This window comes from Leguminivora glycinivorella, chromosome 7 (assembly GCF_023078275.1).
Source record: "Leguminivora glycinivorella isolate SPB_JAAS2020 chromosome 7, LegGlyc_1.1, whole genome shotgun sequence".
NCBI classification, from domain to species: Eukaryota; Metazoa; Arthropoda; class Insecta; order Lepidoptera; family Tortricidae; genus Leguminivora; species Leguminivora glycinivorella.
This window is the reverse complement of record NC_062977.1, coordinates 15,688,866-15,706,369: the sequence shown is the minus strand read 5'-3', so window position 1 is coordinate 15,706,369 and position 17,504 is coordinate 15,688,866. Positions and strand designations below refer to the sequence as shown.

The following is a 17,504-nucleotide window of genomic DNA, read 5'->3' as shown; positions in this document are numbered from 1 at the left end:
GGTCGCGCGACCGTCGCCCACGCCAGACACGGCGTCAGGCGACGCATGTCTTAAGACGCGGAACGGACGTCAGCGCCACTCCGCCCGAGTGTAATTTAAAAAACGTCTCCTCAGTACATTTTGTATAGGAAGGACGTAAGACGTGCCCCAGGCGACGCGTCGCTTGAGGCGCGCGCCGCGTCACCTGGGGGCGCGTCTTACGTCCGTTCCGCGTCTCAAGACATGCGTCGCCTGTTTGTGGATAGTCCCTGACACAGACCGACTGTAAACCAACTGCAACTTTTTTAAGGTCCTTAAACACATGTAAGGTCCTTAAACAAAGGGTAAATATCTAGGTTCCAGTGAAGAAATAAGCTCTTTTGGAAAGACTCATTGGCTTAGTAACTCAAAAAATCGTCATGTGTCCTATTTTGCGTCCCTGCTTCGAGGGTAGTGGAGACCCTGTATAAAGATATACCTAGTAAGTATACCTACTGGTAAGCAATAACGTTTCAACCAAATTTTTGCAATAAGAGGTATATTCAGAAAATACGTCTTAAAGTTGTTTTTTTCTTGCATAATGTGTGTTGACTCATTTTTGCTACCATCCATATTAGGAATCTTTGAAATGAACTTACATGTTGTTCTGCAGTCTGGCTTTAGGCAGATTTTCCATTTTCTCCTTCAAGCAGTATAACTTCCCGCCAATCATACAGCTCTCGATATACGGCTCGTCTTTGATGATGGTTAGATCCATTGGGAAGAGTTTGAAGTCAATTTCCTTTAGCGACTTTGGTAGGGCTTTAAAATTGTTCGTGTCGAACCACCATTCCCTGGTTGTGAAGTATTGGAGGACTTCGAGGCCCACGGATATTCTGTTTTGGATTCTGACCATGCTGTAAGAAAATTATAAGGGTTTTAATGACTATTTCAAGTAAGGGCCTAAACTTGCACTAACGAAAATGGAGGGTTAACCCACCATTTTATATGGAATTTGACAGTTGACAGCCCACTAACCTTGAGTTAAGTGGTTGGTGGAAGTGGGCCTAAGTAACATAGACAGATAATTAGGTATACTGTCTTTGTGTTACACATTTACCAGCACGCAAAGTAAATGGATTAGTTTTTTACTGACAAATTAGGCTTGCCAGATTACATGTGATGGCACTTGCAATCAAAATAAATGGATTATATTTTTTTTTACTGACAAATTGAGCTGCCTGTGTTTGCATAGTAGATATATTCCTGGTTTAAACCACTAGGTAGTATAATAACGTAAAACATGTTTAATAAGACTGAAAAGCAGCTGACCCTTTAGCACACTTTGCCTTCCATACAACAAGCGCGACTTCAAGTATGGACTCGCGCGCAACTAGACAAGTTCTGCTAGAGGGGCTGGTATACGGGATAATCAAGTCCGTGGACTAAGTAGCATTTGTTTACATACATACGCAAGGTTTTTTTTTTAATAATGCACAAGATTTTTCATTATTTATGTACCGCTACGTACCGGCACGTTTTTCGCATAATACGTAAGGTATTAGGGACCAGCCACACTCATAAGACGCATGTCTCGGGGCGCGCAACGGACGCCACGCCGCCTGGGGCGCGTCTTACGTCCTTCCTATACAAAATGTACTGAGGAGACGTTTTTTGAATTACATTCAGGCAGCGTGGCGGAGACGTCCGTTGCGCGCCCCGAGACATGCGTCTTATGAGTGTAGTTGGTCCCTTTAGGTACGCTAAAATTGAATCAAGAAACGCCAATCATACTTACAATCGCTTCTGTCCAAACAACAACATTAAGAAGTCAATCAAATACGCCGGCACAAGATGGTAAAAGAACACACACAGGCTATGTATAAACTTGTTGTGCCGAATGTTGCCGTCTGGGTACCACAGGGGGCCTTCGAAGGGGTACTTTCTTATGGTGGCTTTCCCGTTGTCGAGGACTTGCTTCCAGGTTGTGTCTCGGTCGTCGCCGGTTGTTATGTTGTACACGGGGAGCTCTGGAGGCCTGGAAGGAAAAGTATTGTGTTATAATAGTATTGTGTTATAGTGACTACGGAACCCTAAAAAATGAAGAAATTTTTTATTTAACTATTACTTAAATTACAGGAAATTTTAAGCGATGACCCCCTTTTTAGGGTTCCTAGTCAACTAGGAACCCTTATAGTTTCGCCATGTCTGTCTGTCCGTCCGTCCGTCCGTCCGTCCGCGGATAATCTCAGTAACCGTTAGCACTAGAAAGCTGAAATTTGGTACCAATATGTATATCAATCACGCCAACAAAGTGCAAAAATAAAAAATGGAAAAAAATGTTTTATTAGGGTACCCCCCCTACATGTAAAGTGGGGGCTGATATTTTTTTTCATTCTAACCCCAACGTGTGATACATTGTTGGATAGGTATTGAAATATGAATAAGGGTTTACTAAAATCGTTTTTGCATAATATCAGGGGCGGCTCACTCCGCGATTGTATCGCCGCGCTACAAGTACATGTTGGCGGCCGCGAGTTCGCGGCCTAATCAGGGGTGGCGCGCGTTCTCACGGAACGCACGTTCGCACTTTCTATTGTTACTTTACGTCGCGAGTTTTTTTAAGGTTCATATGTGATGTCCACTTGTGGAATGGCTAATAATGCATAGTTCAATAGACATCATGAATAAAATAGGATAATCTTACACAGATCTTATTGATTAAGTCCCACGGAAAAGTTCAATAATGCTTGTGACGCTGAAGGCTTAAACAAAAATATATAGATACTGTATATATACCTAGAAAGTACCCTAAACATGAATGTATAGTATAACATTTTATCTGAGAATTAATTCGTTTTAATCCATAGGCAACCCTATCCTCCGACGCTGCGCACGTGCGGCTCGTTTCTTTGTTAGAATTTTGTAGGCATTTAAAAAGGCGGCATTTCGTAAACATCAAAGCAGTGGGCCTTCTGTACTTGTACTATTATATATTCTGTGATAATATTAATGTTTTCGGAAATAATCACTCCTAAAGGAAAAAAAAGTGCGTCCCCCCCCCTCTAACTTTTGAACCATATGTTTAAAAAATATGAAAAAATTCACAAATGTAGAACTTTATAAAGACTTTCTAGGAAAATTGTTTTGAACTTGATAGGTTCAGTAGTTTTTGAGAAAAATACGGAAAACTACGGAACCCTACACTGAGCGTGGCCCGACACGCTCTTGGCCGGTTTTTTTATTACATATTAGAGAAATATACTATTATACCTATATTATTTTACCTTTATAATGATACCACAACCAACACATACATACAGTTCTCATGAAGATATCCAAAAAAAATTAAACAAATTCAAAATGAAACACAAACACGCGGAGTTTGACAAGGCACTGCCGAATATATAAAATAAATAAATAAATAAATATTATAGGACATGGTTACAGATTGACTGAGGCCCACGGTAAGCTCAAGAAGGCTTGTGTTGTGTACTATGCTATCGTTGGACTGTCAAGTGGATAAGAAAGCAACATAATGTAAGGTTGGTTAAACTAGCTTGACTAGGTGATTTTACTTTTCACTTTTGATCAAAGTTACATCCATACGCGGCTGTCATTTGGTGTCGATTTCTGTATTGAAAGCTAACATATCAATTATTTGTTTACTTGCGAATAAAGTGCAATGTTTTTACTTGCGAATAAAGTGACGTGCGTGTTTTTTTTTTTTTTTAAATCTTTATTTATTTAGGAGCTTTTGTCTTTTTGACATGGCAGCTCCATCGTTTCAAAAACAGTTGTTAATCATCAGATTTTAGACATACACATATTTTATATTTAGAAGCCCCTATACTTGTGTATCTACTGGCGGCACTCCACTAAACTACACAAGTACAAGGTTGCGTCAGATGTAGGGTTGTTCAGAATACTCTGAACATACCCTACATCCAGTCTATTTAAACAAAATTTTTGCAAAAATGCTTCTCTTTGCTGCCGATTTCGATCACATTCCATCAGAATGTGGAGTAAATCATCAATTTGTCCACACACATCGCAATTTGGTGAATTAGCTTTTTTCATAAGAAATGCAAACTTCCCTGATGGAATGTGGCCGGATCTGACTCTAAATATACATTTAATCGTTTTTCGTCCTAACTTACAGTTAACAAACCACGGTATACGAGGAGGCTCACATTGTATCGTTCTGTACCAAATGCCTTTATTTTTACTACGCTCATCGAAGTATTCCCTCCAAAACATTTGACACTTATGTTTAAACTCGGGTATAACTTCAGAGTAGCATGGTCTGGTATCGCACTCTACGCCATCTGAACAAGCAGCATTCGCCAATTTGTCAGCCTCCTCGTTACCCCATATACCAATATGCGACGGCACCCATTGCAATCTCACATTTATGTTCTGAGTAACTATCTTCAGTATCTGGCGAAGTACAACGAAAGCTATCGGTACACCTCTGTTGCCAGAGGCGCATCGAGCCAAATGTTGTATTGCACTTTTACTATCGGAACAAATGACAATTTTGTCCCAATTATGACTTTCGGCATATGTTAGTGCTTTAGAGATAGCGATGAGTTCCAAAGTCATAATACACACTTTGTTATTAACTTTGTACATGCCATGTTCATTAAGAGAAGGGTCAAAAAATGCAGAGCCTTGCCTATCTTTACTTTTAGATCCATCTGTAAACACTATATGCCAGTCCCGATATTTTGCTTGCAGCTCTTCAATTACATTCCACTTTAGTGTATCGCTTGTGTAAAAACATTTAGAGCTTTTAAGACAATTTAATTCACTTATCGCAATATTTTTAATGTCTATCCTAGAAAGCCATATATCAGCTGCGAACAAATCCAGAACTGGAGAAGAGTATATCTCGATGACCTCTGTTTTATTGAAAGCGTCAACTAAAAGTGGTATCTTTTTGTGTAGCCAGTATCTTGTTAAACATAGTATACTAAGTTCTTTAAGCAACTCTATTGTTATATTATTCGTCCACGAACGCGATTTTAAGATATATTTATATCCGAGATATAATCTTCGTACAAACAGTGGCGGAATACATAGTTCGGCTTCCATTACATGTATTGGAGAACTCCTGATAAAACCACCTATAATCCGTAATGATTGATTTTGTATTTTGTCCAGTTTAGAGATATGACATTTGGCGCTGTTACCAAATAAAGTGCAGCCGTGGTCCATCCTACTACGTATGAGTGATATGTAAAGCCGCCGAATGTGTTTTGTATGCACACCCCAAGAAGGTCCAGATAAAACTTTAAGGAGGTTAAGAAATTTGGTACAATTGTGTGCTGTCTCATTGATGTGTTTGCACCATGTGAGGTTGCTGTCTAGCCATATACCAAGATACTTTACAGAGGGTAAACAAGTGAGCGAGACATCACCAACATTTATGCTAGGTAGGATTCTTCTCTTGCCTCGACTAAAAATACAAAGTTGGGTTTTATTGCTGGACAATTGTAAACCTAATTTATCCAATTCATGTACAATATACTCCAATGCAGCTTGTATATGTGCTTCACATAATTTAATATCTTTGTCTCTCACATAAATTACAAAATCGTCAGCATATTGGGCTACTGACACGTTTTGTGTCAAAAACCGACACACTCTGTATGTGGCTACATTAAAAAGAAAGGGTGAGATTGGATCTCCCTGCGCTAAACCTCTATCAGTTCGTCTCGTAACTGTTTGCTCCCCATCTTCGGACCGTATTTTTAGGTATCTTTCAGTAAGGAATGACCATAGGTATTTACAATATTTACTTCCCACTTGTAATTCATCTAAAATACATAAAACACTTTCTACAGATACGTTATTATAGGCGTTTTCTATGTCCAAGAAGCAAGCCAGTGTTGGTTCGTTATGTGTAAAACCTATTTGGATATATGTCACGAAGCGACTTAGGCAATCCAGACATGACTGAGATTTTCTAAAACCGACTGTGTGAGGGGAAAATACGTTGTTCGTTTCTACAAACCATTCTAATCTTTTTAGCAACATGGCATGGAAAATTTTACATACACATGACATTAGAGAAATAGGTCTAAGCTTACGGTCAACAGTACTAGAGTCAGAAGTTTTGGGTATAGGTAATAAGAGTACACAACGCCATTGCTCTGGGACTTTACCAGATTGAAAAATTAAGTTGAATAACTTTAGCAGATATTTTTTTGCATCATCTGGTAGCTTCGTTATCATACTATATGTAACTTCATCATCTCCCGGTGCAGTATCCTTCTTTTTCAAACAACTTTCGAGTTCTGCCATTTCAAAATCCTCTTCCATCAATACATTTATGGATTTAAAATTGGGAGACTTATTGGTTGCTGTTTCGGGCGTGAGTGAAGTTAAAAGTTTTTCCTGCTTATCTATTGAAACAAACTGACGATGTTTATTAACGCCTTTCATCCAACGCATGCGTCTCCACATATCCGCTGCTGATGTATTTTCATCAAATGAGTTACAAAATTTCTGCCAGTGTAATGATTTAGCGTTTTGGATCAGTTTATAAGCTTCTTGGGTTTTTGACTCCAGAGTAGATAAATTTGCGGGTGTTGGGTTACGTCTAAATGATCTGAGAGCTAACCTCCTTTGAGCTATTGCCATTGAAATAGTTTGGTTCCAGTAACCCTTGGGTCTAAATTTAGATTCTGGATCAGAACAGATTTTAATCAGTGGAATACTGAGATCTGAAGCTATTTTGAGTTGAGATGAAAAATAATCGTACATTTCCTGCACACGGGACGCGTCGAGTATCTCTATATTACCTACTTTTTCTGCAGTAAATGCATCTGCCATACTGCTACAAAATTTTGACCAGTCAATTTTCTTAAAGTTTCTCTTACGCAGATTATTGGTTCTTTTAGGGATATTAGTGTATAATTTAATGATCATGTGATCACTACCAAGATTCTCATTCATGACATGCCATTCAAAATACACAGCAATGTCATTGGACAGAAATGAAATATCTGGTGAAGATTGTTGCAGCACTCCATTCACTAATTTTATCCTAGTAGGTGTCCCGTCATTAAGATAGGTATATCCATTTTCTAAGGCCGAATCAGAAAGCTGCCCCCCTCTTGCGTCTGATCGAGCAGACCATTGTAGATGATGACCATTAAAATCCCCCAAAATTATTGTTTTATTGTGAAACAGAGTGAATAAGTCATCCCAATCTGATGTTTGTGTCCTAACAGGCGATGTACAATAAATTGAAACAATATTTTGTATATGGTGACAATTATACAGTTTAACAATTATTACTTCAATATCAGGATGTCGCAATTGGATGGGTATTAACTCACTTCGAATAGAGTTGTGTACTATTATCGCTACGCCTCCATACGAATCTGACCTATCTTTCCTATAAATGTTATAACCAGATATTCTTACCCTGTCCTCGGAGTCCAGCCAAGTCTCACTTAACGCAGCCACATGAACTTTTTCTTTTATCAGAAGCTCTCCAAAACTTATTAATTTAGGCTTTAGGCTTTGTGCGTTCCATTGCAAGATATTTAAGCGTATATTATTAAGGTTCGTACTATCCATTATTATTGGTACCGAAAATATCCAAAATAGTCTCAAAGATTTTTCGACCAGATACTACACTACACACAAACAGTTTTATTTCTTCAAATATCACCATCACTATAGCACTTATTTTCTCTTCTACAGTTTCCTTCGACTTCCAAATATTGTAAGCTTTAGCCAACAATTTCCGTAACTCAAATTTTCTATTGTTCACCTCTTCATTATTTGTCATACCTTTGAACTCCTCTTCTGTTTCCTCACACTCCATTGTGTTTCCAGCAAGGAACCCATCGTCATTTCCCCTTGCCTTCTTCTTTTTCTTTTTTTTTGTAGATGTTTTCATTTCCTTTGTATTTCTTTCTGGACTACCTTCTCTATGGAATTCAGCTCTTGTAATAACTTGACTGTACATCGGACGGTCAGTGACTTGCCTTACTTGTGTTGGAACTTCTACTATTTCTGAGAGCTGAGTTCTGGTACTTATCTGAGTTCCGGCCATCACTGAATTATTGTTTGGATAATTTCGTGTCACTATCTGGAGAGCCTGTCTGTAGGGAATATTCTCTTTGCTCATAATATTCCTTATTTCTTTTTCTTTTTGATACATGGGACAAGATCTGTCTAGTACGAAATGGAGACCTTTACAGTTGAGGCATTTGTATGTCTTTAATTCGCAGTTAGCATGGTCTGCACTTCCACATTTTGGGCATAGTATTTTCTTTGTCGGGCATACTTTAATAATGTGGCCAAACTTCCAGCATCCCGAACACTGAGTCACTGGAAATATATATTTTTCCACGTTAAATTTTGTCTTATGAGACAAAATTTAACGTGGAAAAATATATATTTCCAGTGACTCAGTGTTCGGGATGCTGGAAGTTTGGCGCTGACACATCGATTGGTATTGTTTTTCCCTCAAAGCATAATCTTATTGCTTCACTATCTACCCATTTACCATTAAAATCCAGTCGTTTTAGTCTTTTAACTGCTAAAATCTTAATTTCACTCTTTAAAATAGCTGAAATATCTTCTTCAGAAAATTCTAGATCTACTCCTCTTATCAATCCATACGTCATAGTTGTTTCTAAAGTTTTTCGGCAAATATAGTCTAACTCTTTAAATTTTTTACTCGGCATCAGTCTCAAAGCAAATCAAAACTTTAAAAGGCGATTTGTACTTTATTTTGTTTATATTGCAAATATTCTCTTCTCTCAATAATCTAGCCAAAGCCATTTGTTTCGGCAATTCCTTGCTAGACGTGACGCTAATCTCAGACTTATTAATCTCTTCCGAAACATTGTTCTCACCTTCTTGCTGTTTTGTAGACGTACTTCTTAAAAGACGCTTCGGTTTTCTTTTTACTCGTACTTCTATAAACTCTTCTTCATGATTTATATCATCTTCACGCTCCTTCCTTTTTTCTAATCTACTGTCAAAGTTCTGAGGCGATAAATCCATGTATTCCTTCTCAGCTTCCGAAATCGGACACACTTGACTTTCCATTATCTGGTTTAACTCTCTTTCACTTTCCTTTATGATCTCCGTATCACTTTTATCACTTTCATCTCCGGAGTTATCCTCATCCATATTGAGGGTAGATCGAAAACTATCAGTACTTAAATAATAACACGAGCGCGGTTGACGGACCACAACGTATGCGTGCGCACCTCCCGACGCCTGACGCGCAACTAGACGTGCGTGTTGACCGTGTTGTCTACAGGAATGACTTCGCAATGATGGTGCCCACCACGAGGCCGATGAGCCCATTGAGGTTGTCAACCCAGCTTGTATCGGGCCTTATACGAGTCTAAATATCTCTAGTGTCCTTACCGTTCCGCCTGCGTGCCGATCTTGTACGCGATCACTATGATGGCGTTGATCGCGATGTCTACAGGAATGACCTCGCAGTGGTAATGTCCGTAGCAGTGCATGGAGCGGATGACGCCCTTTCCGGCACCCACCATGAGGCCGATAGGCCCGTTGAGGTTATCCACCCAGCCTGGTATCGGGTCCTTGTATGAGGGGGTCACTGGAATGACAATTTACAATCTTGTTATTTTAAACGAGCAATTTTTTTATGGGGGTTTTAGGGACGAGAAATCGATTTAGCTAAGTGTTATCTCTTGGAAAAGGCGTAGTTTTGAGATTAGATAATTATGTTTTCGAACAAACTTCGATCTCCCAGATATTACCTACAAATCATACTTAAAGCCTGACCAGCCTACGTATAGCGGAATGGCACAAACGCTCACGAAACGAAATGCTCGTAGATATCAAGCGCGGATCCAGCTTCGTGCCCAGGGGGGGGGGGGTCACGTGGTAAAGGCCCAGGCCCCATGGGGGGGGGGGGGTCACGTGGTCTATTTGTATGACCATCCTAGGCTCCAGGGGGGGGGGTCATGACCCCCATGACCTCCCCCCCTGGATCCGCGCATGGTAGATATCTATCTCTATCGCTCTTGCGTATTGGCGCGACAGAGCCAGACTAACTCGCGTCGCGTCGCAGAAATGCCATTCGGCTACGGCACCAGAGATATATGACTATTGTCAGGAGGGCGCTGTTATTCTGATGTATGGGGTAGACAGTTCAGTATAGTATGAAGAAAATAGTTCTAATGAAATTCCGCAAGATGGCGCGTACTTAGTCATATATTTCTGGTCAAGCTTTAGCTGTTATTGTGGAGGTTGCACAATTCAATAATTACACTGTTACAACGTCGATAGATGTGTGACATTAACCGCTTAATATTTACGTCTTTTTCCATACAGTTGGCTGACGCGACGCTCGCGAGACGCTAGATGTGGGGGGACCCTGCAAGAATGATTTAAAGGTTCAAGTTTGTGGGGTTTTGTCTAATACCTCACCTACCTATACTATGTTAAACTAGACAGAAATATGGCATTTTGAAGTACAGGGCATCAAAGTGCACTCGTTGAAGGCTAAAAGATTCTGTATGAGTTAGTATGTATGTAACAATGGACGGAGCCAGAATGTTTACGGGCTATGATTAAATATGTATTGTAAAATATCTCACCTATGCTGGGTCGAACTACACAAGCCGGTAGCTCCGGATGACAATCCCTGACCAGCGCCTCGGCCAGCCGTTTGGAGTACAAGTATGAGTTGGGATGCATATTCATGATGGACGGGGCTAGAGATTCAGCTGATCATCTGATAGCCATTGCGCAGCGCGTAGTACCTCGTGAGGATTGTGAGGTGGGTCATGCACCTAGAAATTTAGAAGTTAATGCTTCCGTGAGACTCGAACACATTTAGGTATGATAAGTAAATAGTAAGTATTTAAGATAAGTAATCCAAGATCCTGAAAGACATCAAAAACATCTGTCTTTCTCGTTAAGAATAGTTTTAATTCGGTAAGTTACATCTATCGTTATGCGCATTTTAGCATTGCTGCGGCTTCTTTACAGTACTGCCAAAAAAAGAGTCATTAACAAATTCTGAGCCTCAGTCATGAGTTTTTGACATTTTAGAATACCTTATTAGAAAATATTACAAGATTTCTGATTTTATTACATATGTAGCAGTGTAGCCCCATACCTTTTCAGCCATCCTCTCGTAGTCAGGATAGCAGAATGCAGTCGACAGATGCACAAACGCCGCCAGATTCTTCATGTTCCTGGCTATCTCGATGACACGCAGAGTTCCCCTGGTGTTCATTTCCAGCCCTTCCTTCAATGGTGCTTCTAGTCGCAGGCTGGCTGCGAAGTGGAATACTACTGAAACCTGGAAATGAACACCCAAGAATTAAAAATATGTATAATTCATGCCCACTTTTTAGGGTTTACATTGTAAAGTCACCTACCTAGGGTTGCAAAAAAAACGGTTTTTTTCTGGCTTGAAAAAAAAAAAACAAAAAAAAACGTGAAAAAAACAGTTTTTTTTTCTGGAGTATGTTTTTTTTTCTAAATTTGCAAAGCAGTTAATACTTTTATACGGTTTTTTAGACTTAATGTTAACTATTAAACGGATTTAATCAAATAACTTTAATTTCTGTTCTTATAAAAGTAACATTTACGAAATCTGAAGTTGGTAGTTATCACTATTTACTATTGGTAACACCACCGCCTCTTCACGCTGCACGCCGCATCGGGGATTCCCCAATAAACGTTTGTATACTAAATGTTAATCGAATTAAAATGTACGTTATTGTTATTGAAACACGGTTACAACTCACGAAAAACCGTTAATTATTGTAGAATTATTTGTTCATCTGAAAAAAAACCATATTTAGAACAAAAACAATAATGCTCTTTTTTTCATGTTTTTTTTTCATAAGTAATTCTAAAAAACATTTGTTTTATTTTCTATTTGCAACCCTACACCTACCTACTCCTGCTCGGGAAGCATGATCGCGCGATAGACGATAAAATATCAGGCCGTCCCTATCGCACTTACAAATAGTGCGATAGGGACGGCCTGCTATTTTATCGTCTATCGCGCGACCATGCTTTCCGTGCTGGGCACAATACTAAAAGGACTAAGGTCAATAAATAAATAAATTTTTATCTGCAAAAATATGGTACAAGGTGACATTGGTAAGATATTCCTGTACAGTGACGTATTTTGCTGGTTAGGCATGCAAAATGTGGTCTTGATTTAACATACATTGCATTGCATGTATAAGTGGACAAGACATAGGTTGGGTACTTAACTATACTAAATAACTAACATTATTACTATTATTAAATTTGTAGAAACTCATTAATATAGTAAAACACTTGTTGTTTCAGCCATAGAGATAAATTAAATTTAAATGGGTGTGTCTGGCCTTCTCATTTAGCCTAAGTATTTAAAGGATGATCAGTGTTTATTGCGAGTTCAATACGTTTACCACTAATCGTAAGTAGCAAGATACAAAAGTATGAACTAGCAAAACCACCAGTGACAATGAGTAAAACAGCCAAATGTGACAGGCCAGACACACTTCTCCGTATTGAATTGACCTTAGTACTTATTGGGTTCGTTAGTTAACTCCATGGAGAACGAAACGCAACTATCACAGTCGTACAATTACCTACAGAAGAGTATAAGAGAGACACAGCGTTTCGTTATCGTTGGGCAAACGTTCATTGTGTTGGCTAGACCAGCTTGCTACTGCAGTGTGGGTTCAGGATTTTTTTCATGGTTATATTTCTGACCACCACTCTAGACTACTAGGTTGTCAGTGAATTCAAATAAATTTTTCATCACACCAACACGAACAAAATACTGACTATAAAACATCATACAAACATCATCATACTTATATGTATATTAGGTACGTATATATCTTTTTTAATTATTTAAGTTAAAACTTAGTTTAATTTAGATTAGTTTTTAATTTAATTGTATTTTAGTTGTACTATTAATATCGTTCAATTTTGAAATAAATAAATTTCTAAAAACCTAAAAAAAAAAAGAAACAAATCCATCAATTTATTCAATATTTATGATTAAAAATCATCATTAATAGGTAAAATCTACCAGCCAGCTTAAGACATCAAGTTAAAATTTGTATGAAATTACTTTGCACTCTTGTGGATAAAATGCAATTTTGCTATCTATTTCGAATAGCAAAGAGAGCCTTTACCAGTTGGTGTGGTGAAAATAAATGTACTTGCCTCGTTATAAAGTTTGTGCAGCATCTGATCGTCGATCCCGAGGTTATCATAGCAGATGTCTCCCGTCACGGGAATCAGTTTCTTCATCACATGTGGTTTCTCTTCTCTTAGCCTTGAGAATAACTGGAACAGAACATACACTTCACATAGTAGGCCCTTAAATACTTAACCTGCTTTAATTTCAAGTGTGTCAAAATATGTTTATATAATTTGCATGTTAAATATGAGTACCTGGGCGACCAAGCTTCGCTCAAAATTCTATTTTATTATAAAGAAAGAAAGATTATTGACAAACGAGTAGGTAACTATGAGTATTACTGACAAGCTTCTATAGCTGAAGCAACATATTTAATTCATTTTGTAACATTGTATGATGTGCACAGATAATACCTACGAGTAGGTACCTAGGTAAAAGTTTTTTGTTAAGTTTATTTTATGTACAAACCGTTCATTAGCTTTGTTTCATTAGATATAATCTCAGTAGGCGGGTAGTATCTATGTATACAAATGAGTATCTTACAGGTTAAAGGTTATTTGAAATGACTACCTAGTAATAACGTGACTGCAATAATAATAAAGCTATTGGTATAATGGCTATTCCGTGTGCATCTTCCTTTGGTCATGCGAATATTTACGAATACCTTAGATAGGAGAGAAGCTCCTGTTTCCAAGACCTTTCGGCTTCGTCTAACTTTCGGGTAGTTTTCACATGTCTTCTATCCGGGACACGGGCGTCTTGCTGCGTTTGTTCCGCATCAGGGCTTACTACACACAACCTACATCTGTCACGGAATACCTATTTCATATTTTTCATGAGCACTGCCCATGAGAGTCTTGAGACCAGAGGTCCTGTCACCAGGAACTGACAACCTCGGTAATACTCGCATAACTTACGGGTAGTTTTCACATGTGTTCTATCCGCGACTCCGGCGCCTTGCCGCGCTTGTTCCACATCAGGGCTTACTACACAACCTACATCTGGCATGGAACCAGTATAGCAGCTTGCAATGAGCACCTTGCCCATGAGACCGGAGGCCCCCGTCACCAGAACCTTACATTCTCAGTACGACTCGTGTAACTTACGGGTAGTTTCCACATGTCCTCTATCCGTGACTCGGGTATTTTGCCGCGCTTGCTACGCACCAGTGTGCACCTACACATAGCCCACGGAATACAGAGGAATTTCTAAGAGCCCTTTGCCGGTCAAGGCCGGTGAGACGGTCGGCTCCTGTCACCAGGACCTTTCGGTCTCTTTAACACTCGGTTAACTTACGGGTAGTTTCCACATGTCCTCTATCCGTGACTCGGGCGTCTTGCCGCGCTTGCTCCGCACCAGTGCGCACCTACACGCAGCCCACGGAATACAGAAGCATTTCTAAGAGCCCTTTGCCGGACAGGGCCGGTGAGGCGGTCGGCTCCTGTCACCAGGACCTTTCGGTCTCTATAAGTCTATAACACTCGTATAACTTACGGGTAGTTTCCACATGTCTTCTATCCGCGACTCAGGCGTCTTGCCGCGCTTGCTCCGCACCAGAGCGTACACGCAGCCCACATCAGGCACGGAATATAGCAGCTTCTCAATGAGCACCTTGCCCATGAGACCGGAGGCCCCCGTCACCAGGACCTTTCGGCCTCGGTACCACTCGTTGATTTCCGACGTCATGTTTTATCTGTAAAGGAAATAATATAACTTTTACATTAGGAATTGTTGGTGTTAGTAATGTTTATAGCTATGTTTTATTGTATCTACATTGTAGTTACATACAAAGAAGGCCTGTTGTTTAATGTTTGTGACTTTGTGCCACCCACAAAGAGGCGCCCCAATAAACCTCCTAATAGCATAGCCTACAGTACAAGGTGGTGTTATGTCTTGAATCTGCTACTGTGGAATATTTCATTCAAAAGTGTCTTAGTTTTGATTGGTTTGCAAATATCAATTGTTTTTCCTAGTAGACAATGATAGGTAGAAAGTACTTTGGGTATTATCCGCACCTAATTCTAACTTCACCTTCTCATGCAACTGGCTAATTTATTTAATATTTATAAAGTAAAACGTAACCATTTAAAATCGGCATGATTTAGTTCAAGATTAATAATCGGATGTAACGTTACCGCAACGCAAATAGGGAAGCGTCATTGCAAGTTGCATTCGATTTCCTGCGCATTTTGTAACGCAAGTGACGCAAACGCCGGTAAGTATCTGTGCCGTGCGTGAGGCGATCTTCGCCGGTTTAACGCCGATTTGCGATGTAGGTTTAGCTTATTATGTGGTCTACCGCATGTACTTTAGGACTGGGTTATTCACAATTCACAAGCGTATGATTTTTCAAAATCACTGTGTTATTTGTCTGGTTCTGCAAATACCTACTATAGTATTTTTCCATGTAGAATGGATTTAGTGACTTTCACAATTCTGTTATACGAAGGCTGAAATGATGATGATGATGATGTTATCTCACTTATCACATTGGAAACGCATCATCAAGAAATGGTGACTTTTTAATGGTGTAAAATAGGCAAAACGTGTATTTTCTCTTTTCTTAAGGCCAATTTTACGACGACTTTTTATTGCAAAGTACCATCATAACCAATTTGTAATAACCCTCTCATCTGTTACTATCTACCATCGGCAAATAAAGTTAATATGCGTAACATATAAATGGCGTAAGCCTGCTATTGACTACGTGCACGACAATTACGCCCACTACCATGTGAACTTGAAGTGGAAAATGTCAAAAAATGACATGTAAACAAACATTATATTTTAACGATTTTTCGTTAATTTTAAATAAATCGAATAACAAGAGCTACTATTTCAAGTGTAATTTAGGTAGATAGATTATAAAGACATGGATATAATACCAAAAATCAGTTTCCAAAGCATTACTCACGGTATAAACTTCCAACCCCAGACTACAAAAAGAGTCAATAAATTGGTGCTGGTAGGGCATATAAGGAATCTTGAAGAACATAGGAGTAATGGTACAAGTTCTTCGAGCTAGTGATATGGTATTCGCTAAACCTCCGTCCCGTTAATGCCATATAAAACAAATCTAAACGTAAGTACCTAGTCATGTCTGCGGCCGCAGAAATATCCGACACGGGCCTATTCCCAAGCTAGGCCTGAATCTTTAAGCATAATCTTTTACGGTAGGAAAAATACTAACAGCGTATTGAACAATATTAGGTATTTATTTTATTTATTTAGCCTTCTTTCCACATTTTTGTCTTTCTTCTTTACTTTTCATTTAATTTGTCTTTTAGTTATTTGTGGTCCCTGATAGGGTAAAGGCCTCCTCCAAGCTTTGCCATTTTTCTCTATTCTGAGCGGTGTCCATCCAGTTCCTTCCTGCTACCTTTACAATGTCGTCAACCCATCTTTTGCGTGGTTTCCCATCCTTCCTCTTACCAGTGGGGCCTGGCCATCTGGTTGCATGTAGAGTCCATCTCTTATCTTGGTATCTCGCCAAATGTCCAGCCCATTTCCATTTTTGCGATAGTGCATGTTGAAGAGCATCTGTCAGCTTAGTTTTCTTCCTTATTTCTTCATTTCTAGTTTTCTGGATCCTCCTTAACTTCAAGATGCTCCTTTCCATTGCATGTTGACATGCGAGAATTTTGCTCTTTACCCTCTTGGTGTACACCCATGTTTGGCTGGCGTAAGTGAGGCTGGGTAGGATGCAGGAGTCCATTATAATTTTCTTCAGTTTCAGGCCATAGTTTCCCTTTAAAATCTCTTTTTGAGCCCAGTATTTGGACCACGCTATGTTAACTCTTCTGTCAATTTCATTGTCGTTCCTTTTTTTGTTAAAGGATATCAGTTTTCCCAAGTATACATACTCTTGAACATAGTCTATTTTTCTTCCTTCTATATTTATTGGTTGCTCGTAGCTGTTAGTCATCACTTTTGTTTTTGTGGCGTTCATTTGTAGTCCTATTTTCTGACTCTCTGTGTTTAGGGCTTGCAGCATGTTTCTTATTCCAGTAGCTGTTTTTTTTATTAGGTAAACAAAGCTTAAATATAATTTATTATAATGTTCTGTTTTGACAAGTCACTTACGTTTTCTTTTCACCGTAGCTATCCATTTAGTTCTTTGATCCAATTTCCAGTGTGCTCTAAGAAACGCATAGAACGTGCAACGACTATTTATGCCATTATTTTTACAATTAACAACGAAACAACATTAATGCCCCATATCAAACATTACACATTGTATTATATTTTATGAGTTTTGATAGATGACAACCACAATCAGTGTCGATTTTGACCACCGCAAGCACTGCGATCGCTTTGCTTACGCCCTCCATGCACTTCGCACGAAGCCAATATTCGACAATGTAGTTGTAGA

The 17,504-nt window shown here is 39.1% G+C and overlaps 1 protein-coding gene across 1 annotated transcript in view; it reads right to left on the bottom strand.

Annotated features, from left to right (window-relative positions):
• LOC125227810 (putative fatty acyl-CoA reductase CG5065) overlaps positions 1 to 17,504 on the bottom strand; it is a 31,234-nt gene that overhangs the window by 1,547 nt on the left and 12,183 nt on the right. Inside the window, 8 exon segments of the mRNA XM_048132157.1 lie at positions 618 to 875; positions 1,757 to 1,996; positions 9,364 to 9,562; positions 10,569 to 10,694; positions 10,697 to 10,763; positions 11,093 to 11,278; positions 13,156 to 13,278; positions 14,627 to 14,825. Of these exon segments, the coding sequence (XP_047988114.1) occupies positions 618 to 875; positions 1,757 to 1,996; positions 9,364 to 9,562; positions 10,569 to 10,694; positions 10,697 to 10,763; positions 11,093 to 11,278; positions 13,156 to 13,278; positions 14,627 to 14,818 (1,391 nt within the window). The 5' untranslated portion in view covers positions 14,819 to 14,825.